The sequence below is a fragment of the Pseudophryne corroboree genome, chromosome 1 (assembly GCF_028390025.1).
Source record: "Pseudophryne corroboree isolate aPseCor3 chromosome 1, aPseCor3.hap2, whole genome shotgun sequence".
NCBI classification, from domain to species: Eukaryota; Metazoa; Chordata; class Amphibia; order Anura; family Myobatrachidae; genus Pseudophryne; species Pseudophryne corroboree.
Genome location: NC_086444.1, coordinates 148003393 through 148028673, shown reverse-complemented (window position 1 = coordinate 148028673; position 25281 = coordinate 148003393). Strand labels below are relative to the sequence as shown.

General features: G+C 47.9%; 1 protein-coding gene across 1 annotated transcript in view; it reads left to right on the top strand.

Moving 5' to 3' along the window:
• CMYA5 (cardiomyopathy associated 5) overlaps positions 1 to 25054 on the top strand; it is a 162992-nt gene extending 137938 nt beyond the window's left edge. Inside the window, exons 10-14 of the mRNA XM_063963507.1 lie at positions 3773 to 3920; positions 4104 to 4237; positions 19900 to 19999; positions 23108 to 23284; positions 24302 to 25054. Of these exons, the coding sequence (XP_063819577.1) occupies positions 3773 to 3920; positions 4104 to 4237; positions 19900 to 19999; positions 23108 to 23284; positions 24302 to 24554 (812 nt within the window). The 3' untranslated portion in view covers positions 24555 to 25054. The remainder of the gene's footprint in view (positions 1 to 3772; positions 3921 to 4103; positions 4238 to 19899; positions 20000 to 23107; positions 23285 to 24301) is intronic.
• Positions 25055 to 25281: the final 227 nt, after the last annotated feature.

Below are 25281 nucleotides of genomic sequence, written 5' to 3'. Positions count from 1 at the left end.
CCAACCAATCAGCTCCTAATTTCCATGTCACATGCCGTGTTTGAAAAATGACAGTTAGCCGGTTGGCTGGTACCTTATCACCGTGCTATTTATCACTCTCCAAGGCTTGATAAATCTGGGCCCAAATATGGTAACACAGCCATGGAAACCATTGCTATTGATTTATCTAATCTAGGTGCATCCAAATCTGAGATGCTGTGAAAATAAGGGCTGATGGAGCTGGCCAGTGGCTCCATTTAGGGGAGGGGTTGGGGCACCTTAGAAAAATATTTTCCTACGTAGTAGTACAGCTTTAAGGGGACATCTTCCCCGCTAGCCATTCCACCATTATCTAAAAGTCACCCCCAGAGACAGCAGCACTACTTACATTTCCAGGAACCTCATGATTGGGACCTGAAAAGGTGTTAGGAAGGGACGAAAATGCATGGTCCAGGCTTTGCTCTACTACAGTCTCCACATTCCTCTTCCTGAGGAGCGTGTGTAGGGTGGCCAATCCCGGGATCCGGACGCTGCCCGGGTCCCTCCTCCTGGTCCCCCCTGCGCAGCCTGTTGTGCAGTCACAGGTTATGCTGCACTGGCTGCCGCTCACCGCTGACCCCCGCCGAGAGTGAAGGATGATTACCACCCTTCCGCCCCTGTAATATGGTCAGTTATGTGTGCGGAGCGGGATGGGCGGTGCGGGGCGGGGCGGACACATAGGGAAAAGCCAATCCCGGGATTGACCATTTTTCAATCCCCGATACCCGGGATTGGCCACCCTAAGCGTGTTGTTGATGTATTAAGCAGTAAAAAGTGTGGAGAAGTGGACCAGTGGAGAAGTTGCCATAGCAACCACCCTGTGGGTGCTTCTTAATACATCCCGTCGATGTAATTGCTTATTGCAGTGCGATCCTGGACGCTAATATCACACCCAGATCGCATTGAATATGTGATTAATGATAAATGCCCCCTCAGTGAGACATCTGTCTGTCTGTCAGCAATGCACTCTTCTCTTCCTGGACCCCACTTTTGCACTATTTTTGTCTCCTCCACTTTTTATTGATTTAGACCATTGCATGCTGGAGGCTGTAGTTTACTGTCCTGGCTGGTGACCCCAGGTAGTGTAACGCATCCCCTGGCATTCTTAGGGCAGGTTACTATTCCCAATCATAGTCCACGTGGACGGTAAAGTATGAAAAGAGTGAAAAAAAAGTATTAAAAAACCTTGTGTCTACCATATGTGTGTCGACCAATGTCATGTCATCCATTTGAAGCTGTCAACCTATTGACTGTTGACCTCATTACTGTCGACCTGTGCTCCTGATACTTTCCCAACAAGCACAATTGTGTCTCAGTGTAGAGGATAATTGTGTCTCATTGTAGATATGCCTGCAGTTATGTAGCCCTGGCCATTCAATTCACTATTCATCAAAGATTGCTTTTCTGAAGGCTTCTTATTTACCCTTCACATGTCCTCTGCCAGGACACTCTCTTAGCTCCCTGCACATCTAACATAACTTTAAACATCTACAGTTATCAAACACTTGAATATCACCTTTTAAACAGAGTAGTCAGGGTTTCCATGTTTCCAGTTGCAAAGCACGCTCTGTGTATGGTAACAAGTTGTTGTAGGAGACATATTGAAGAGGCGGGCTAGCTAATCCAGGACTGGCAGTGAGTAAAGATAGAGGATTTTCACGAGTCTTATATAAGGCATCATGTTCCATGGCCATAAGCTATAAACTGTGCAGGGGAGATGTTTCAAGTCTTCTAATGAGGACGGTATTGACCATCATTTTATAGAATGTACTAGATAGCTAGAATCTGATTGGTTCAATGGGCAAAACCTTTACTTGTCCTCTTTAGGTAGTTTGAAACATCCCCCTAGCACGAGAGAGGATTGTTCTGCAGTTAGAGAAAGAAAAAGCTTTTCAAGGGCACTTCCGACAAATATCCCATCTTGTTGCCCTGTTCATAAATCCAGGGGCAACAAAGGGCACTTATTTATAATTAAAGAAAAAGAAGCACCTTTTACTAATATTATGGTTTATTTGCTTGGCTTCCTTCTCTGGGGGTAATTCAGATCTGATTGCTGGGCAGTGAATTTTGCATTCCTGCGATCAGATAGTCGCCCCCTACAGGGGGGAGTGTATTTTCGCTGTGCAAGTGTGCGATCGCATGTGTAGCAGAGCTGCACAAACTGATTATGTGCAGTCTCTGAGCAGCCCAGGACTTACTCAGCCGCTGCGATCACATCAGCCTGTTCAGGACTGGATTTGACGTCAGACACCCTCCCTACAAACGCTTGGACACGTCTGCATTTTTCCAAACACTCCCTGAAAACGGTCAGTTGCCACCCACAAATGCCTTCTTCCTGTCAACCTCCTTGCGATCGCCCGTGCAAATGGATACTTTGCACAAATCCGTCGCTGGACGGCGATCCACTATGCAGCCATCCGCACAGCAGCGATCAGGTCTGGATTACCCGCCCCCCATCACCCATTCTTACTATTGTCTGAGTTGTTGATCTGTTGCCCTGAGACACAATCCAGCACTCCTGAGCTTTGTGTATTATGCACAGTTGTGTCCTGATAGCAGCTTTGTGTCTGAGGAAACCCCCCGTTAACACTATGCCAATATCTGTTCCATACTAGTGAGTGCGGCACCTGTGCCTTCCCCATCACTATTACTGCTGCGGGTGATGGGGAACTACTGGCAGGTGTATTAAGCTTTCTTCCAATTATTACCACTACATAGCAGTCTTAATAAAACACTAATACGCACCAATCTCCCTTATTGTCGCCTTGCTGCACCATCTGATACTGTTGTTTACTAGATACCATAGTTGGGGTGTCAGAGCTTAACACGTCCGCTGGCTTGGCCTACCGATGTACATTCCATAAAGCATCCACACTGGGATGTATTACAGAGTAAAGCCGGGGTTAGTGTCTGTCTACAGGGTCTTTCCTGTGAGCTTTAGCTTTTGCCAGTGAGTGATTTCCATCCTTTGTGGACACGGTATCTGTAACACAATACATAATGTTGCTATTAAACCTTGTGTATACTTGTGATCTTAAAGCCAATACATTGTAACACTGTGCTGCTGAATATTGGGCCTCGTTCAGAGACATGCGCATTGCTGATATTTACACAGATCATCGGCTGATTGCGCATGCATTGCGGTCACACTATACACGCGCCGTGGTACCTTTGCGAAGTCGCTCGCAGTGAGGATTTATTTGCAAAGTGATTGACAGTTAGCGATCGTTTGGGAGAGCAACGGGGAGTGGTGGCAAAAATGCAGATGTGTTTTCGGGGCATGTCTCAGCCTACATCTGCAGTCTCATAAGGAGAAAACATGGCGTCTCAGTTTCCGCGGCCATTCCGCATGACCATACATGACTGTATACCCTGTCTGCAGAGCGTATTGTATGTTTCAGCGCTGCGCATGCTCTGGAACCGTGTATGCAAATGTCCTCTTTCTGTCAATTACCTTGCGAATGCCCGTGCGATCGAAATTTTAGCACCATCCTGCCGCTGTTTGGTGACGTGCGTGCACATTGCGGTGCATACGCATGCGCAGTCGTTTGATAATCGTCCGCTGTCCGATTTCGCACAACAGAGATCAGGTCTGAATTGGGCCCAGATGAACACATCTAAGGCAACCTCTGACCTCTAAACTATTACACTGGTTATGATCAGGTCACTTTTGTTACCTTATATTTGAAACTGCCCAAGTGTTGTTTAAAGTCATATAAGGGTGAGAAATAAACAGCCCTTTTTTCCTCCCCAGCTCCGTCCACCCCAGTGATAAAAGCAGAGGATTGTACAGTGTGCTGGGACACTGCTGTCATCAGATGGAGCACAGCACGTTCAGAATCTACAGAGTCCTTTACACTGGAGTGGTGCAAACAGTACTCCTCTGAGGGAGAGGGGCTCAGGTAACGGACAGGAATGTTCTAGTGACAGACCCAGTGGAGATGTTGTGATGGCAAACTGCAAACTTTATAGAACTTTTCAAAACATTTTCAAGTTTATATCATTTGGAAGAAATAATTCAGTGTTTGGGAACCTGTACAAATCCTTATAACTATTATTGTCACCGGTAACACTGTTCCTTTTAGATCTGTGTCTGGAATTAAGGAGCAGCAGCTGAGGGTTACATTACAGCCAGGAGAGAACTATTTCTTCTATGTGAAAGCTGCCAACACGTTTGGTTCAAGTGAGCAGAGTGAAGCAGCCCTTATATCTACCAAAGGTAGGAACTCCCAGCCAGGGAGTACTCCCAGCATATATGTGATAACTAATTGAAGCATTGTCTGTGATTTAGGCTAATTAATCATTTGTTTTTGCTATTTATTTCTAGGTGTCAGTAGTAGAGTTTTAGTTTTGCGAACTCAGATTATTAAAGCATGAGTAAAGTCATAGGCACATAAATTATCATGAACATTTAATGTTTGGGCCCTAGAACATCTATTAGTGTTGGTCTGATGCAAATGCCCTACATTATATTTACACTAGTTACTGTTGTATGCAACTTTTTGGCCACCCCTGGTAAAATGGGATGTAGTTATGTCACAATACTGACGCCTGCATCCTGACCCCTCAAAATCCCGACAGTGGGCATGCTGAGTAACAGGGACTATTCCCACTCATGGGTGTCATGGACAACCATAGAGTGGGAACAGAACCCGCGTCGAGCCCAGCTTGCCACCGAGCTCGCAAGGGGCTTCGTTGCGCTCCCCCCCTTCCCTCCCCGCCAGCATTCTAAGCCCTGGTATCCCAGCAGGATCCCAAATTCTGGTCACGCATACCCAACCTGGTAAAAATAACCGGTTTCACAGTCTCCCATGTCAGAAACCAGGGTCACAAGAAGGATAGGTGACTGCTGCCACTGCCTAGGCACCATACTGCCTTGAGAGACATTCAGTGGTTTGTCCGGCTACCTGGCTACTCCCGACCTGGCCCCTGACTGCATAACATCATGACGTAACGCGTTCTGGTGGGGGGTGGGGGATTGTGGAAGTGCTCTGCTACAGCTCTGTCAGAGACATCATTAAGAAATGTAAGCTAAGAGGGGCTGCTCTTGCCTAGTTGCGGCCCTGCCTCAAGTTTTTACAATGCTTATAAGGGTGACAAGGAGCCAGGAGTCCATCAAATACAACTGTAGATAGATTCTAATTGTGATGAAACCGAGAAGGGCAAAGAAAATCCCTGGTGTGACACCACACTTAAGCTGGGCACACACCTGAACGAAGGTCCGATATTGTGTAAATACAGTATATATATCTCTGTAAAGCACTGCGGAATATGTGTGTGCTATATAAATAACTGTTAATAATAATAATAATATACCCCGCACGATGGCACGATATATAGTTACAGGGGTAATGTTACTGCAACACATCAGGCCGACGTGCAGCATACCATCGGCGGGAAATAATAGAGTCTGAAATCGATGGAGGTGCGAGATTCCGGATGATCTCTGACTTTTTTTAAAGGGGCAATCTCTTACAAAGCATGGTTTTGCATTGTAAGTGTTTGCCCCTTTAAAAAAATGTCCAAGATCGCCCGGCATCCCGCCTGAATTTAACCAGACAGTTCATCAAACGATTAATTGAGGTTACACACTATACGATGTTTGTTGCGAACTGTTACAGGTTGCAACATTGTCCAATATATTGTATAGTGTGTAACCAGCTTTAGCCCCACATGGGTGCTGTGAGGATCCTTTCATGACACTAAAAATTGCAATCTGATGAATGTTCTGGATCCAATGCCCCACATAATCACTTGCACTAATTACACTACAGATACCAGTTCTAGAAGGCATCAAATATATTTTGTAATACTGTTAGTGACAGAACCAATTTACCATAAAGAACCCTTTCCTATGCTGATGGCGAAACTGTCCTTCTTTCTCTTACGTCCTAGAGGATGCTGGGGACTCCGTAAGGACCATGGGGTATAGACGGGCTCCGCAGGAGACATGGGCACTATAAAGAACTTTTAGTATGGGTGTGCACTGGCTCCTCCCTCGATGCCCCTCCTCCAGACCTCAGTTAGATCTTGTGCCCATAGGAGATAGGGTGCATTACAGGGGAGCTCTCCTGAGTTTCTCTGAAAAAGAATTTTGTTAGGTTTTTTTATTTTCAGGGAGCACTGCTGGCAACAGGCTCCCTGCATCGTGGGACTGAGGGGAGAGAAGCAGACCTACTTAAGTGATAGGCTCTGCTTCTTAGGCTACTGGACACCATTAGCTCCAGAGGGAGTCGGAACGCAGGTCTCACCCCGCAGTTCGTCCCAGAGCCGCGCCGCCGTCCTCCTCGCAGAGCCGGAAGATAGAAGCCGGGTGAGTATAAGAAGAAAAGAAGACTTCAAGGCGGCAGAAGACTTCAGATCTTCACTGAGGTAAGCGCGCAGCGTTCCATTGCTCCCACACACAACACACAAGGCACTGATGGGTGCAGAGTGCAGGGGGGGCGCCCTGGGCAGCAATAAACCTCTAGGGCTGGCTAACATACATATATAGGCTACAGAGGCACTATATATCATAACTCCTGCCAGTATTGTAAAAATGAGCGGAACCGAAGCCCGCCGGTGAGGGGGCGGAGCTTGGTCCCTCAGCACGGAAAGCGCCATTTTCTCCACAGCATGGACCTGGCTCCCCGAACTCTCCCCTGCTGAAGACACAGGGCAAAACAGAGGGGGGGGGGGGGGGGGACTTATTAGCAGCAGTGAGTGTATATAATGTGATTATATATATATTTATATAAAAGCGCTGTTTTATCTGGGAATTCTATTTCCGGTGTCAGTAGCGCTGGGTGTGTGCTGGCATACTCTCTCTCTGTCTCTCCAAAGGGCCTTATTGGGGATCTGTCTCCATATAAATATCCCTGTGTGTGTGGGGTTGTGTCGGTACGTGTGTGTCGGCATGTCTGAAGCGGAAGGCTCATCTAAGGAGGAGGTGGAGCAGATGATTGTGGTGTCTCCGTCGGCAACGCCGACACCTGATTGGTTGGACATGTGGAATGTTTTAAATGCAAATGTAAATTTATTACATAAGAGATTGGACAAAGCAGAGTCCAAGGATTTGACTGTGTCACAGGGCCCTTCAGGGTCTCAAAAACGTCCCCTGTCCCAAATAGTAGCCACTGATACTGACACGGATTCTGACTCCAGTGTCGGCTATGATGATGCAAGGTTACACCCAAGGGTGGCAAAAAGTATTCATTATTTGATTATTGCAATAAAAGATGTTTTGCATATCACAGATGACTCCTCTGTCCCTGACAGGAGGGTACACAGGTTTAAGGTAAAGAAACCTGAGGTAACGTTTCCCCCATCTTATGAGCTGAACACATTATTTGAAAAAGCTTGGGAAACTCCAGACAAATAACTGCAGATTCCCAAAAGAATTATTATGGCGTATCCTTTCCCCTCAAAGGACAGGTTACGGTGGGAATCATCACCCACGGTCGACAAGGCCTTAACACGCTTGTCCAAAAAGGTGGCCCTGCCGTCCCCGGACACGGCGACATTAAAAGGTCCTGCGGATCGTAGGCATGAAACTACCTTAAAATCAATTTATACACATACGGGGGCTTTGCTCAGACCGGCAATAGCATCGGCTTGGGTTTGTAGCGCGATAGCAGCTTGGACAGATACCTTGTCAGCTGATATTGATAGCCTAGATAGGGATACCATTTTATTGACCTTAGGTCACATCAAAGACGCAGTCTTATATATGCTGTGGACCCGCCAATGGACGGGTGATGCCGACTCAAAGAGGCATATGGAAATTTTGCCTTACAAGGGTGAGCTTTTAATTGGGGAAGGTCGCACGGACCTGGTTTCAACAGCTACCGCGGGTAAATCTACCTTTTTTGCTTTATGTTCCCCCACAGCAAAAGAAAACGCTGCAGTATCAGATGCAGTCCTCTCGGTCGCATAAGTCCAGAAGAGGTCGGGACTCTTCCTTCCTCGCCAGAGGTAAGGGTAGAGGAAAAAAAGAATGCCTGCTACGGCCAGTTCCCAGGAACAGAAGTACTCCCCGGCTTCTACTAAATCCACCGCATGACGCTGGGGCTCCACTGAGGGAGTCCGCTCCGGTGGGGGCACGTCTTCGACTCTTCAGCCACGTCTGGGTTCAGTCGGATGTGGATCCTTGGGCGATGGAAATTGTGTCCCAAGGTTACAAGCTGGAATTCAAAGACGTGCCTCCCCGCCGATTCTTCAAATCGGCTTTACCAACGTATCCCCCAGAGAGGGAGATAGTGTGGGCTGCAATTCGAAAGCTGTGTCTACAGCAAGTGATTATCAGGTTTCCCTTAATGCAACAGGGAAAAGGGTACTATTCAACCCTATTTGCGGCAACCGAAACCGGATGGCTCGGTCAGACCCATTCTCAACTTAAAATCCCTGAACCTGTGCTTAAAAAGGTTAAAGTTCAAGATGGAATCGCTCAGGGCAGTGATCTACAGCCTGGAAGGGGGGGATTTTATGGTGTCACTAGACATAAAGGATGCATACCTTCATGTCCCCATTTATCCTCCTCATCAAGCGTACCTGAGGTTCTCTGTACAGGCCTGTCATTTCCAATTTCAGATGTTGCCGTTTGGGGCTTTCCACGGCCCCAAGGGTTTTCACCAAGGTAATGGCGGAAGTGATGGTACTCCTGCGCAGGCAAGGAGTCACAATTATCCCGTACTTGGACGATCTCCTGATAAAAGCGAGATCAAAGGAACAGTTGCAGAAAAGCGTGTCGTTCTCCCTGAGCGTGCTGCAGCAACATGGCTGGATTCTAATTCTACCAAAGTCACAGTTGGTTTCAACAACTCGGCTGTCTTTCTTAGGCATGATTCTGGACACAGAACACAAGAGGGTTTCTCTAACGTCCTAGTGGATGCTGGGGACTCCGAAAGGACCATGGGGAATAGCGGCTCCGCAGGAGACTGGGCACAAAGTAAAAGCTTTAGGACTAGCTGGTGTGCACTGGCTCCTCCCCCCATGACCCTCCTCCAAGCCTCAGTTGAGATTTTGTGCCCGAACGAGAAGGGTGCAATCTAGGTGGCTCTCCTGAGCTGCTTAGAGTAAAAGTTTAAATAGGTTTTTTATTTTCAGTGAGACCTGCTGGCAACAGGCTCACTGCATCGAGGGACTAAGGGGAGAAGAAGCGAACTCACCTGCGTGCAGAGTGGATTGGGCTTCTTAGGCTACTGGACATTAGCTCCAGAGGGACGATCACAGGCCCAGCCATGGATGGGTCCCGGAGCCGCGCCGCCGGCCCCCTTACAGATGCTGAAGCAAGAAGAGGTCCATAAATCGGCGGCAGAAGACTTTCCTGTCTTCATAAGGTAGCGCACAGCACTGCAGCTGTGCGCCATTGCTCTCAGCACACTTCACACTTCGGTCACTGAGGGTGCAGGGCGCTGGGGGGGGGGCGCCCTGGGAAGCAATGAATTTACCTTATTTGGCAAAAAATACATCACATATAGCTCCTGGGCTATATGGATGTATTTAACCCCTGCCAGTTTTCCAGAAAAAAGCGGGAGAAGAGCCCGCCGTGAAGGGGGCGGGGCCTATCTCCCCAGCACACAGCGCCATTTTTCCCACACAGCTCCGCTGGTAGGAAGGCTCCCAGAATCTCCCCTGCATCCTGCAACTACAGAAACAGGGTAAAAAAGAGAGGGGGGCACTTATTTGGCAAAATAACAGATATAAGCAGCTATAAGGGATAGACACTTATTGTAAGGTTGTCCCTATACATGTATAGCGCTCTGGTGTGTGCTGGCAAACTCTCCCTCTGTCTCCCCAAGGGGCTAAGTGGGTCCTGTCCTCTATCAGAGCATTCCCTGTGTGTGTGCTGGGTGTCGGTACGTGTGTGTCGACATGTATGAGGAGGAAAATGATGTGGAGGCGGAGCAATTGCCTATAATGGTGATGTCACCCCCTAGGGAGTCGACACCTGAATGGATGGCCGTAATTAAGGAATTACGTGACAGTGTCGGCACGTTACAGAAAACTGTTGACGACATGAGACAGCCGGCAGCTCAGTTAGTGCCTGTCCAGGCGTCTCAAACACCGTCAGGGGCTATTAAACGCCCGTTACCTCAGTGGGTCGACACGGACCCAGACACAGACACTGACTCCAGTGTCGACGGTGAAGAAACAAACGTATTTTCCAGTAGGGCCACACGTTACATGATCACGGCAATGAAGGAGGTTTTGCACATCTCTGATACTGCAAGTACCACAAAAAGGGGTATTATGTGGGGTGTGAAAAAACTACCCGTAGTTTTTCCTGAATCAGATGAATTGAATGAAGTGTGTGATGAAGCGTGGGTTACCCCCGACAAAAAACTGCTAATTTCTAAAAAATTATTGGCACTATATCCCTTCCCACCAGAGGTTAGGGCTCGTTGGGAAACACCCCCTAGGGTGGATAAGGCGCTCACACGCTTATCAAAACAAGTGGCGTTACCGTCTCCAGAAACGGCCGCCCTTAAGGAGCCAGCAGATAGGAGGCTGGAAAATATCCTTAAAAGTATATACACACATACTGGTGTTATACTGCGACCAGCAATCGCCTCAGCCTGGATGTGCAGTGCTGGGGTGGCTTGGTCGGATTCCCTGACTGAAAATATTGATACCCTGGACAGGGACAATATATTATTGACTATAGAGCATTTAAAGGATGCATTCCTATATATGCGAGATGCACAGAGAGACATTTGCACTCTGGCATCAAGAGTAAGTGCGATGTCCATTTCTGCCAGAAGAGGATTATGGACGCGACAGTGGTCAGGGGATGCGGATTCCAAACGGCATATGGAAGTATTGCCGTATAAAGGGGAGGAGTTATTTGGGGGCGGTCTATCGGACCTGGTGGCCACGGCAACGGCTGGGAAATCCACCTTTTTACCCCAAGTCACCTCGCAGCAGAAAAAGATACCGTCTTTTCAGGCTCAGTCCTTTCGTCCCCATAAGGGCAAGCGGGCAAAAGGCCACTCATATCTGCCCCGGGGCAGAGGAAGGGGAAAAAGACTGCAACAGACAGCTTCTTCCCACGAACAGAAGCCCTCCCCCGCTTCTGCCAAGTCCTCAGCATGACGCTGGGGCCTTACAAGCGGACTCAGGCACGGTGGGGGCCCGTCTCAAGAATTTCAGCGCGCAGTGGGCTCACTCGCAAGTGGACCCCTGGATCCTGCAGGTAGTATCTCAGGGGTACAAATTGGAATTCGAGACGTCTCCCCCTCGCCGGTTCCTGAAGTCTGCTTTACCAACGTCTACCCCCGACAGGGAGGCGGTATTGGAAGCCATTCACAAGCTGTATTCCCAGCAAGTGATAATCAAGGTACCCCTCCTACAACAGGGAAAGGGGTATTACTCCACGCTGTTTGTGGTACCGAAGCCGGACGGCTCGGTGAGACCCATTTTAAATCTGAAAGCCTTGAACACTTACATAAAAAGGTTCAAGTTCAAGATGGAGTCACTCAGAGCAGTGATAGCGAACCTGGAAGAAGGGGACTACATGGTGTCTCTGGACATCAAGGATGCTTACCTCCATGTCCCAATTTGCCCTTCTCACCAAGGGTACCTCAGGTTTGTGGTACAGAACTGTCACTATCAGTTTCAGACGCTGCCGTTTGGATTGTCCACGGCACCCCGGGTCTTTACCAAGGTAATGGCCGAAATGATGATTCTTCTTCGAAGAAAAGGCGTCTTAATTATCCCTTACTTGGACGATCTCCTGATAAGGGCACGGTCCAGAGAACAGTTAGAGGTCGGAGTAGCACTATCTCAAATAGTACTACGACAGCACGGATGGATTCTAAATATTCCAAAATCGCAGCTGATTCCGACGACACGTCTGCTGTTCCTAGGGATGATTCTGGACACAGTACAGAAAAAGGTGTTTCTCCTGGAAGAGAAAGCCAGGGAGTTATCCGACCTAGTCAGGAAACTCCTAAGACCAGGCCAGGTGTCAGTGCATCAGTGCACAAGGGTCCTGGGAAAGATGGTGGCTTCTTACGAAGCGATTCCATTCGGCAGATTCCACGCAAGAACTTTTCAGTTGGATCTGCTAGACAAATGGTCCGGATCGCATCTTCAAATGCATCAGCGGATAACCCTGTCTCCAAGGACAAGGGTGTCTCTCCTGTGGTGGTTACAGAGTGCTCATCTCCTAGAGGGCCGCAGATTCGGCATTCAGGATTGGGTCCTGGTGACCACAGATGCCAGCCTGAGAGGCTGGGGAGCAGTCACACAGGGAAAAAATTTCCAGGGCTTGTGGTCAAGCATGGAAACGTCACTTCACATAAATATCCTGGAACTAAGGGCCATTTACAATGCCCTAAGTCAGGCAAGGCCTCTGCTTCAGGGTCAGCCAGTATTGATCCAGTCGGACAACATCACGGCAGTCGCCCACGTAAACAGACAGGGCGGCACAAGAAGCAGGAGGGCAATGACGGAAGTGGCAAGGATTCTTCGCTGGGCGGAAAATCATGTGATAGCACTGTCAGCAGTGTTCATTCCGGGAGTGGACAACTGGGAAGCAGACTTCCTCAGCAGACACGATCTTCACCCGGGGGAGTGGGGACTTCACCCAGAAGTCTTCCACATGATTGTAAACCGTTGGGAAAAACCAAAGGTGGACATGATGGCGTCTCGCCTCAACAAAAAACTGAACAGATATTGCTCCAGGTCAAGGGACCCTCAGGCAATAGCTGTGGACGCTCTGGTAACACCGTGGGTGTACCGGTCAGTGTATGTGTTCCCTCCTCTTCCTCTCATACCAAAAGTACTGAGAATCATAAGAAGGAGAGGAGTAAAGACTATACTCGTGGCTCCGGATTGGCCAAGAAGGACTTGGTACCCGGAAATTCAAGAGATGCTCACGGAAGACCCGTGGCCTCTACCTCTAAGACAGGACCTGCTCCAGCAGGGACCATGTCTGTTCCAAGACTTACCGCGGCTGCGTTTGACGGCATGGCGGTTGAACGCCGGATCCTGAAGGAAAAAGGCATTCCGGATGAAGTCATCCCTACCCTGATCAAAGCCAGGAAGGATGTAACCGTACAACATTATCACCGTATTTGGCGTAAATATGTTGCGTGGTGCGAGGCCAGGAAGGCCCCTACGGAGGAATTTCAACTGGGTCGATTCCTGCATTTCCTGCAAACAGGACTGTCTATGGGCCTCAAATTAGGGTCCATTAAGGTTCAAATTTCGGCCCTGTCGATATTCTTCCAAAAAGAACTAGCTTCTGTTCCTGAAGTTCAGACGTTTGTCAAGGGAGTACTGCATATACAGCCTCCTTTTGTGCCTCCAGTGGCACCTTGGGATCTCAATGTAGTGTTGGGATTCCTAAAATCACATTGGTTTGAACCACTCACCACTGTGGACTTGAAATATCTCACATGGAAAGTGGTAATGCTGTTAGCCCTGGCTTCAGCCAGGCGTGTATCAGAATTGGCGGCTTTATCCTATAAAAGCCCTTACCTAATTTTTCATACGGACAGGGCAGAATTGAGGACTCGTCCTCAATTTCTCCCTAAGGTGGTTTCAGCATTTCACTTAAACCAACCTATTGTGGTGCCTGCGGCTACTAGGGACTTGGAGGATTCCAAGTTGCTGGACGTAGTCAGGGCCCTGAAAATATATGTTTCCAGGACGGCTGGAGTCAGAAAATCTGACTCGCTGTTTATCCTGTATGCACCCAACAAGCTGGGTGCTCCTGCTTCTAAGCAGACGATTGCTCGTTGGATTTGTAGTACAATTCAGCTTGCACATTCTGTGGCAGGCCTGCCACAGCCAAAATCTGTAAAAGCCCATTCCACACGGAAAGTGGGCTCATCTTGGGCGGCTGCCCGAGGGGTCTCGGCTTTACAACTTTGCCGAGCAGCTACTTGGTCAGGGGCAAACACGTTTGCTAAATTCTACAAATTTGATACCCTGGCTGAGGAGGACCTGGAGTTCTCTCATTCGGTGCTGCAGAGTCATCCGCACTCTCCCGCCCGTTTGGGAGCTTTGGTATAATCCCCATGGTCCTTTCGGAGTCCCCAGCATCCACTAGGACGTTAGAGAAAATAAGAATTTACTTACCGATAATTCTATTTCTCATAGTCCGTAGTGGATGCTGGGCACCCATCCCAAGTGCGGATTGTCTGCATTACTTGTACATAGTTATTGTTACAAAAATCGGGTTATTGTTGTTGTGAGCCATCTTTTCAGAGGCTCCTTCTGTTATCATGCTGTTAACTGGGTTCAGATCACAAGTTGTACGGTGTGATTGGTGTGGCTGGTATGAGTCTTACCCGGGATTCAAAATCCTTCCTTATTGTGTACGCTCGTCCGGGCACAGTATCCTAACTGAGGCTTGGAGGAGGGTCATGGGGGGAGGAGCCAGTGCACACCAGCTAGTCCTAAAGCTTTTACTTTGTGCCCAGTCTCCTGCGGAGCCGCTATTCCCCATGGTCCTTTCGGAGTCCCCAGCATCCACTACGGACTATGAGAAATAGAATTATCGGTAAGTAAATTCTTATTTTTTCTCCCAATGGAAAAAGCCCAATAACTCCAGAACAGGGTCAGAGACCTGTTAAAACAAAAAAAAAGAGTGTCAGTCCATCAATGCACTAGAGTACTGGAGAAAATGGTGGCGAACTACGAGGCCATCCCCTTCGGCAGGTTTCAGGCGAGGACTTTTCAGAGGGACCTTCTGGACAAGTGGTCTGTGTCTCACCTTCCAATACATCAGAAGATAACCCTGTCCCCCAGGGCCAGGGTGTCTCTCATGTGGTGGCTGCAGAGTGCTCATCTTCTAGAAGGTCGCAGGTTCGGCATTCAGGACTGGGTCCTGGTGACCACGGACGCGAGCCTCCGAGGATGGGGAGCAGTCACACAAGGAAGGAATTTTCAGGGACGGTGGTCAAGCCAGGAGGCTTGCCTACACATCTACATACTGGAATTAAGGGCCGGTTACAATGGCCTACGACAAGCGGAGAATCTTCTTCGCAACCTACCGGTTCTGATTCAATCAGACAACGTCACAGCTGTGGCTCATGTAAACCGTGAAGGCGGTACAAAGAGCAGAGTGGCAATGGCGGAAGCCACCAGGATTCTGTGGTGGGCAGAAAATCACGTAAGCGCTCTGTCAGCGGTATTCATCCCGGGAGTGGACAACTGGGAAGCAGTCTTCCTCAGAAGACACGATCTCCATCCAGGAGAGTGGGGACTTCATCAAGAAGGTTTTTCAGAGATAACAAGTCGTTGGGAGCTTCCTCAAATAGACATGCTGGCATCACGCCTCAACAAGAAGCTTTGGAGGTATAGCGCCAGGTCAAGGAACCCTCAGGCAGTAGCGGTGGACGCCCTGGTGACACCATGGGTGTTTCAGTCGGTCTATGTGTTTCCTCCTCTTCCTCTCATCTCAAAAATATTGGGAATCATTAGACGGAAAAGAGTATTGACAATACTTATTGTTCCAGATTGGCCTCGAAGGGCCTGGTATTCAGATCTTCAGGGTATGCCCACAGAAGATCCATGGCCTCTTCCTCTCAGAAAGGACCTGTTGCAGCAGGGGCCCTGCGTGTTCCAAGACTTACCGCGGTTACGTTTTGACGGCATGGCGGTTGAACACCGAATCCTAGCGGAGAAGGGTATTCCGGAAGAAGTCATCCCTACTCTGATAAAGGCTAGGAAGGAAGTGACGGTGAAACATTATCACCGTATCTGGAGAAAGTTTGTATCTTGGAGTGAAGCCAAGAATGCTCCTACGGAAGGTTTCCACTTGGGCCGTTTTCTCCACTTTCTGCAGACAGGGGTGGATATGGGCCTAAAGTTAGGCTCCATTGAGGTACAGATTTCGGCCCTGTCTATATTCTTCCAGAAGGAATTGGCTTCTCTCCCAGAAGTCCAAACTTTTGTAAGGGGAGTGCTACACATCCAGCCTCCTTTTGTGCCCCCGGTGGCACCATGGGACCTTAACGTAGTGTTACAGTTCCTTAAATCGCACTGGTTTGAGCCTTTTCAAACAGTTGAATTTAAATTTCTCACTTGGAAAGTGGCCATGTTAATGGCCTTGGCATCTGCAAGGCGTGTGTCCGAATTGGCGGCTTTGTCTCACAAGAGCCCCTATCTGATTTTCCAGGTGGATAGAGCGGAATGGAGGACTCGTCCTCAATTTCTACCTAAGGTGGTTTCATCTTTTCACATGAACCAACCTATTGGGGGGCCTGTGGCTATGGGGGACTTGGAGGACTCCAAGTCCCTGGATGTAGTCTGGGCCTTAAAAATTTATGTAGCCAGGATGACTAGGGTTAGGAAAACAGTGGTTCTGTTTGTCCTGTATGCAGCCAACAAGGTTGGCGCTCCTGCTTCTAAGCAGACTATTGCTCGCTGGATCTGTAACTCGATTCAGCAGGTTCATTCTACGGCTGGATTGCCGTTACCAAATTCGGTAAAGGCCCATTCCACTAGGAAGGTGGGCTCTTCTGGGGCGGCTGCCCGAGGCGTCTCGGCATTACAGCTTTGCCGAGCAGCTACTTGGTCGGGTTCAAACACTTTTGCAAAATTCTACAAGTTTGATACCCTGGCTGATGAGGACCTAGCGTTTGCTCATTCGGTGCTGCAGAGTCATCCGCACTCTCCCGCCCGGTTTGGAGCTTTGGTATAAACCCCATGGTCCTTACAGAGTCCCCAGCATCCTCTAGGACGTAAGAGAAAATAAGATTTTAAACCTACCCGTAAATCTTTTTCTCTTAGTCCGTAGAGGATGCTGGGCGCCCGTCCCAGTGCGAACTAAATCTGCAAGACTTGTATATAGTTGTTGCTTACATAAGGGTTATGTTACAGTTGGAATCGGTCTTTGACTGATACTGTTTTTTGTTCATACTGTTAACTGGTTGCGTATATTCCAGGTTATATGGTATGATTGGTGTGGGCTGGTATGAATCTTGTCCTTAGAGTAACAAAATCCTTTCCTCATATTGTCCATCTCCTCTGGGCACAGTTCTCTGAGGTCTGGAGGAGGGGCATAGAGGGAGGAGCCAGTGCACACCCATACTAAAAGTTCTTTATAGTGCCCATGTCTCCTGCGGAGCCCGTCTATACCCCATGGTCCTTACGGAGTCCCCAGAATCCTCTACGGACTAGGAGAAAAAGATTTACCGGTAGGTTTAAAATATTATTTTTTCCATTCACTGTAATAATGTGATATCTACTACTGATCTCCCTCCACTTCTCCTATGTCCTTTTTACAATGAGTTGGCCAGAACTGCTCTGACTAGTGGTAATACTGCTTTGGGTATATTTGATTGACATCCATAATGTCAAGATGAGAATGTCATCATGTTGACACTGGTGACATGTCGACATTATTAGAATGTTGGCAAAATGTTCCTGGTAGTCCAGTGGTGACTTTCCTTGTTCGTCAGGTTTGGCGGCTCCAGCAGTTTCTTCTAGGTCTGTTGGTGACATGATGATGACTTTAGGCTGTGATGTAGTGGTTCCAGCGGTAATGCCCCCTAATCTTAACCCTCCTCTTAGTGCTGAGGCCTCCCGCCCCGAAGCCTAACCGTCTGCTCCCATATCATCATAACTGTCGACATTGTGTGGTTGCCATGCAGACCGCATCCTGATAATAGTACAGATGTGTCCTCGTACACTGATGCTCAAGCTGTGCAAAATAGCCCCTCTCTGCGTGGCAGATCCAGGGCGGCTTGGCCACACTCAGTCTTTCTCACTTAGACTCTGCATCTTATTGGTATGTAGTCACCATCCCGACGGTCTTGATCCTGGCAGTCAGCATACCGATGCCAGAATGCCGGCACGGGGCCCAGGACTATTCCCACTCTTGGGTGTCCACGACACCCATACAGTGGGAATAGACCCTGTGGCTAGTGCAGCGAACCACCAAGACCGCAGCATGGCGACCGCAGCAAGCCTGCAAGGGGCTTCATTGCACACACACCCCTACCGGCATTCTAGCGGCCGCCGGTCACGCATGCCCAGCGCGTCTTATTCACATACATAAAACAACTGGGGGTGACAAAACTACATTGCTATATTACACTGATCAATTTGAAGTGTGACATACGTACATCTGTGTGTGGCCGAGACTGAATCTGTGTAAAAGAGCTCCGATGCCTCAGCTGCAGCTTTTTCTCATGCCAAGTTCCGTTGTGCTTCATCTGTGACTGTGTACTTGTGTAACACCACTTCCTGTGCAGTTAACGTCACAGCCCAGTGTCTCTAGTACACTGTGAGTGGCTGTAATGCGTATATGATTCAACTTTTAAAGAAATGTACAGTATGCTACTCATCTTTGAGCGTCACAGTTGTACTGTGTAACGTATAGATGCTAGGTATATGAGGCCCATACTTGCCTGCCTTCCCAGAACAGCCGGGAGGCTCCTGAAAATCAGGTGGCGCTCCCGGCCACTCAGAAGAGTGGGAAAGTCTTTCGGACCCAGCAGCCACCTGCCGCCAGCCTTCCATTTATTAATGGAACCAGGCGGTGCAGATTGAAGATGATATTCGCACTGAATCGCGATGATGCGACATGCAACCATACCCCTGCCTAATATGCCACGCCCTGAAGCTGATTTGAGAGGGACTTCAGAATGTCGGCAAGTATTATGAGGACACAACTTTATGTTAGCATCATGGGGTTTATCCCTCTTTTTATTCACCTCTGCAGCCACTGTCTGTCATCGTAAGTTGCTATTCAGCTTTTTGTAGGCGGAAAAAAATTGTGTTGAACATGAGTGCGAGCAATTCTTAAATTGGATTCATTACACTTTTGATGGAACAGAAGCATTTATTGAACAATTTGAATGTTGTTAGGATGTCACAGACCCCGATAAACGTTAATAAACATGAAGACCAAATGAGAAACGCTGTGCATTGTTCGGGCTGCATTGCTATTTTCTGTATAGCTAAGAACTCGTTTTTTTTTCTCAAGCATAGGCAAACGCAAGAGGGGTTTCCGGTTGCCTGGAAACCCCCCTCCTCTTAGCAAGTGGCTTAAATTAAAACAACAATAGCAATGATATATTATTATATGATTACTAGAGCTGCTGCCACATAGTGCAGTTTAAGGGACAGAGCACAGCTGCTGCACATGCCCAGTGTAGCAGCTTCTTCTACCAAGTTTGTGGTGTCTGTGGATCTGAGTGCTTAATCAGTGGGGGTAATTCCAAGTTGATCGCAGCAGGAATTTTGTTAGCAGTTGGGCAAAACCATGTGCACTGCAGGGGGGGCAGATATAACATGTGCAGAGAGAGATAGATTTGGGTGGGGAGTGTTCAACCTGCAATCTAAATTGCAGTGTAAACATAAAGCAGCCAGTATTTACCCTGCACAGAAACAAAATAACCCACCCAAATCTAACTCTCTCTGCAAATGTTATATCTGCCCCCTCCCCTGCAGTGCACATGGTTTTGCCCAATTGCTAAAAAATTTCCTGCTGCGATCAACTTGGAGTTACCCCCAGTGCACTGGACCAGAAAGTAGCTACTAGGAAGAAGAGACAGAAGCTTTATCATGAGGTGGGAGAATGTGTGCTTAGAAAGTGAAGTACTGGTTCTAGAATTTTTGTGTATTTATTTATTATGGGATGTTTAACCTTTTCCTGACCACTTATTTATATTATTTAAATGTTTGATACAGCCTTTACTATAGATCATCTATTGTGTTCAATATTAATACTGTATTCCATACAGTATCCAGTGTATAAAAAGACCAATGTGTACATTAATGTCCAGGGTCAGGACTAGGTTCTTCTACCGCTCCCCAAGACCCCTGTACTTGTGGACTGCATTTAGAAACACTCCTCTAGAAATTCTGCGTTTGCCACTGTCAAGGACGGTAAGAGAGCAATGAGCTGAGAATCCAGCTTACTGGAGTTTATTTTCACAGGTACCAGATTTCACTTACTGAGAGATACTGCGCACCCAACTTTGGACTTGTCAGCAGATGGAACTGTAATTAGTATTGCAGAAAAGAGCGAGATTACAGGGTTAGTATCATGGGGGACTTAGCAATGCAGTGGGGGCTTTACGGTCCTTAGGTCGACCTCACTTAGCTCGTCAGTCATTAGGTTGACCACTATTGGTCGACATGCATTAGGTCGACACCTGGAAAAGGTCGACATGAGTTTTTCACAATTTTTACTATTTTTTTAAAAACCTTTTTCATACTTTATGATCCACGTGGACTACGATTGGGAATAGTAACCGTGCACGAAGCATGGCGAGCGAAGCGAGGGGACACGGTGCTCTAATTGGGGTTCCCGGTCACTTTACGGAGAAAACGACACAAAAGCAACAAAAAACCTCATGTTGACCTTTTTCCATGTCGACCTGCCGTCAATGTCTACCTTTTCCAGGTGTCGACCTACTACCTGTCGACCAATGTTGGTCGATCTAATGAGTGTCGACTTAAATAGGGTCGACCCAAGAAACCCATTCCTCAGTGGGGTGGGTGCATGCTTAGGCTCTTGAGTCCCATTCTCTGTAACCTATGAGGTGGTGTGTAATGCTGTCCGAATATCTCCTTTATTATAATAATATTCTGTTCCACAAGAATAAAATCTTATATACAGTGACCACATACAGTAATCTGTGTATTTCAGCCACAAGGAACCTGTCACTAGTATGCAGAACATAGCAGGCAGTGTAAGCACTGAGCTCCTGTCACACTCTATGAACGGGTTCACTACGATTTGCCGGCGGTCGGGCTCCCAGCGACCAGCATACCGGCGCCGGGAGCCCGACTGCCGGCTTACCGACAGTGTGGCGAGCGCAAATGAGCCCCTTGCGGGCTCGCTGCGCTCGCCACGCTACGGGCACGGTGGTGCACGCTATTTTATTCTCCCTCCAGGGGGGTCGTGGACCCCCACGAGGGAGAATAAGTGTCGGTATGCCGGCTGTCGGGATCCCGGCGCCGGTATACTGTGCGCTGGGATCCCGTCAGTCAGCATACTGAATACCACCCCTATGAACATCACCTACTTCATCCATAACAAATGCTGCAGTCACCTGAGTCCTCATACTGCACACGCGTCACGCTCATACTGCACACGCGTCACGCTCATACTGCACACGCGTCACGCTCATACTGCACACACGTCACGATCATACTGCACACGCGTCACGCTTATACTGCACACATTTCACGCTCATACTGTGCCAATTCACTAGTGATGATGGTTGCAAAGTGCGCAGATTTATTTGCAATCTGACAGTCAGGGACTGTGTGTGAGAGATTACCGTTAGTGACGGCAAAGATGCAGACGTCTCACGGCTGTTTTCAGGGCGTCTCTGCCTGCAGTCGCATAGAGAAAATATGACGCCAGCGTCCCAGATTCCATGGCCATTCTGCACGACTATAGAGTTACTGCAACAGTGATAGAGGGATGATCTGCCATTGATGCTGCGCCTCAGTACGCAGTTGCTTGGATCCATGAAACCGCTTGTGTGCATCTCAGGCAAATCCTGGCAGCTGTGACACTTGCACACAGGGCCTGATTCATAGTAGTACACTAATGCCACGGCAGATGTGTTCTGTGACTCTGAGGATGTGTGGTAATATGCCAGGATTTGTATAGAGACCCCCACTGGAGCCCTCTCAGCTGCCCACAACTGCGTTGCATACACATTCACAGCATCAACGCAGATCCAGGTAACATGGACTGCTGGAGTGAGTCTATGGTCACCCAGAATGGCTGCTGGAGACATGATTCCTGCATACAGGATTGCAGTCAGTGGCTGATACACACCCCAAAAATGGTTCTAACACACCCGCGTTTTTTCCACCACTCCCCATTACCTCCCACATATTGGGGGAGATTCAAATGTTTGAAAAGTTGGTTGGGTGTCTGTTTTTTCCTATCTAATAGACAGGACAACACAGACTCCTAACTGACTTTTCAGACACTTGAATCTCCCCTATTGACTGCTTCCTGCCAATTACTTGTGAATAATCCTCACTGACGTGTAATCACAAATCATTCACTGTGTGCGCATTGCGGCAGTGACGGATGTGCAGTTTACAGATAATCGCTCAATTGCAAAAACATAGTGGCATGGCGTGCATAATGAATCAGACCCAGTGTCTTTACCTGAAATAACGTGGCTGTGGTGGCCCAAAGGTACCTCTGTAATCAGATGCTCCTTCTCAGTGTGCCAGTCACAGGACTGAGGCAAGAGTGAGGCAAAGTCTCTGGGCCTGATGGTGCGCGTACTACACCAATGGCTGCTCCTGCGTTGTCATTTACAGTGCCCCCAAGCTGCACCATGACTGTAATGCTACAGTCATTTGGAGGGCGAATAGAGGGACTGTCCTAAAAAAAGGTAGGGTGTCACGATGCAGATCTCCTGAACCCGACAGCGAGTATTCTCCGGCCATCCAGAGTAACCTGATGATTACTCAGATGGTCAATGTTTTCCCAGAGTGATCTGCTGTTGTATCCTTGGACCCAGCAGTGGAACACACGAGCAGGCAGGAAGGGGTTTATTAACACAAGTAGTGGCATTTACACACGGCAGCTGCACCAAAAGACCCAGCTGCTGTGCAAACTTCATCCATCCCTGCAACTGGCCCATTAAACAAAAGACATTTATACTAAGCACTTACCCATAGGGATGAAGAGATAATTGAACTTCATATTTAGAAATCATTAGTTCTGGAATTGAATTTCCCCTTAGTCACAATTCATTAATATGTGTCAGTGTTTTAGCTATTAATTGGGGTGTATAAAAGCAATTTAATGGCTAACTGCACCTGACAACATTCCTGATTAGTGATCCAGGACACATTAGGCCTCATCACCAATCCATATAATCTGGTCCAGATCCACTCATACCACTACAACCACCATTTGGGTGACCCCTCACCCCTTTCCTGAAAGGCCACACTGATTTTTCATACTGAAAATCTGTGCTGTGGCAGGTACACCCTTACTGAAATTCTAGGCTATGAACAAGCTTGGTTCAGTTACACAACACTTCCACGTGTACAAGGTTTTTAATGACCCACAACCTACCATTGTGTCAGTAGCTTATGGTTCTTGACCTGTTAATAGATAAGTTTCCTATGTCATATAAAGCAGTTTATTTTTTCACAGAATTCCATTAGTGCTTGGGGAGCTTCTGCCAGCGAAGGGGCGACATTACTGGGAAATGACCGTTCCTGACTGCAGTGCATATAGTGTCGGTGCGACTTTCCATCCTTCTCCAGAAGAGTATGCCCTGTCGCAGGACAGGACGTCATGGTGTATGCAGTGTTCTTGTTCCTCCACAAGGTAATCCTATAGGTCTGCTACCAGGATGTTGGTTAGATGGTCACAGAAAGCATATACCAGTTGAAAAGTAAAATGTGGAGTTTGACCCTAAATTTTTGCAATATGCTGATTTGGAACACTGGGTAAAGCAAGAAAGAGCAAGTACTGTAACCATACACCTGGGCAAAACCATGCTGCACTGCTGGTGCGGCAGATGTAACGTGCAGAGAGATTAATTGGGGTATCCAAATACCCACAGGGGTAATTGTTTCACCGGGGCTATCCAATTAGCCCCGATGCAGACACTTATTGTGGACTATGTTTTGGGTGCCACAGGTATGCGCAGCATAATCCCTGAAAAAGCAGCCGTCAGAGCCGCGATATCACATGGGTCCCGGACCTTATCCTGGATCCATGTGCTATTGTGCAGTCGCGGGGCCATTTTTCGGCAAATGAAAACAGCCTCTAATTGGATACCGCAAGTTGGAGAGTTGAAATAATGCATCCAATTTTCCACAGATTCCTGGTCTCAGCAGACTGTGTAACTTCAGTTTATAGAATGTACAGTACCAAGTATATTGATGATAAAACAGTTTGTATCATCCATACTGAATACATTTCCTGGGTCTTCCTGTGTGGACTCTGTTATGTGCAGACAAGCTGTAGTTTCTGTGTAAACTGAGGACTTGTCAGTTGTATGGTCATAGCTTAACCTGTCAACTGACGCTGCATCAAGCCACACCCCCTTAGTGAGGCAGATCTGATAGCTGCCTCCCTTATGCTGTGGTTTGCAGTATTATTGGCCACAGTGCAACACTGCAATCTACCTGTTCATTTGGATTCAGACACTGAGTAGGGGTGCAATGCCTTTTCTCAGTCATCTAGAACAAAGTTATAGTCCTCAGACAGTGGTTTGAATTTTGGGGTCAATTCATGAAAAAAGTGGAGAAGTGAGCCTGTGGAGAAGTTGCCTTTGTCATCTGTTTCTGTTTTCCATGCTGGTGTTCTGCATAGTCTACATTGTGTTTGCTTTTCCAGCTTCTCTTACAGATTCCTGCATAACGAAGTACGGAGTGAAGTTAACTTGACGGAGCCTCCATTCCGAGTCGGCATTCTTCTAGACTACAGAAAAGGAGGACTATCTTTCTACAATGTGCAGAGAGGACAGTTGCTGTTTACCTTCAGGCACAAGTTTACAGAGGCGGCTCACCCCACATTTGCTTTGGAAGCCCATGGAGAGATTCACCTCCACACTGGAATAGAAATGCCTCACTTTGCCAAGCACAACTAACATTCTGTTCCCAGCAGCACCTGGGATGCTGAAAAGCCATCACCCAAGTGTTTACTCACCCCTGTTCTATAGTGGAGTCACTGTGGAGGCGATGTATCATACTGTCTTCAGAGGACATGAGCTATTACCCATAGCAACCAAGAAGGTTCTAGCTATCATTTATCAAGTACATTTTTAAAAATGATAGAGAATCTGGTTGCTATGGGCAACAACTCCCCTTGTCCTCTTTAGAAGGTTTGATACATCTCCCCCTGTGTTTGAGAAAAGTTGGTGAGTAATACTATTAGACAGAGCAGATTTTGTCGCAAAATTGGTTTCTCAGGGTTTGTTTTTATTTTGCATTTGGTGTTCCCAGCTTTTCTTCCAGATTTATGTAGGACACGCATGGAATACAGTACAGAACACAGACATAGGACTTTTGAGCTCTGCATAGAACTTGGCTGAGTGGTTCATATTAATAGGTCCTTAGCAAAACTCAATAAAGAGACAAGTTTGATAGATGTTTTGATGCAAGCATTCTTGTCATTATCAGAAGTGGCTCATACCTGGGTGGAGGAGGAGGGCTGTCGCTGGCCATGCTGCCGGGTTTCCTCCGCCTGGTCCCCGCTGCCACCCGGGTCCTGGCAACTGTACTTTGTAGTTCACAGACGTCGGGACCCGGCACAGCAGCAGCAACGGTACTGTGCATGCGCAAAACTCGGCTTCTATGGACTGCATCGGCTGCAGT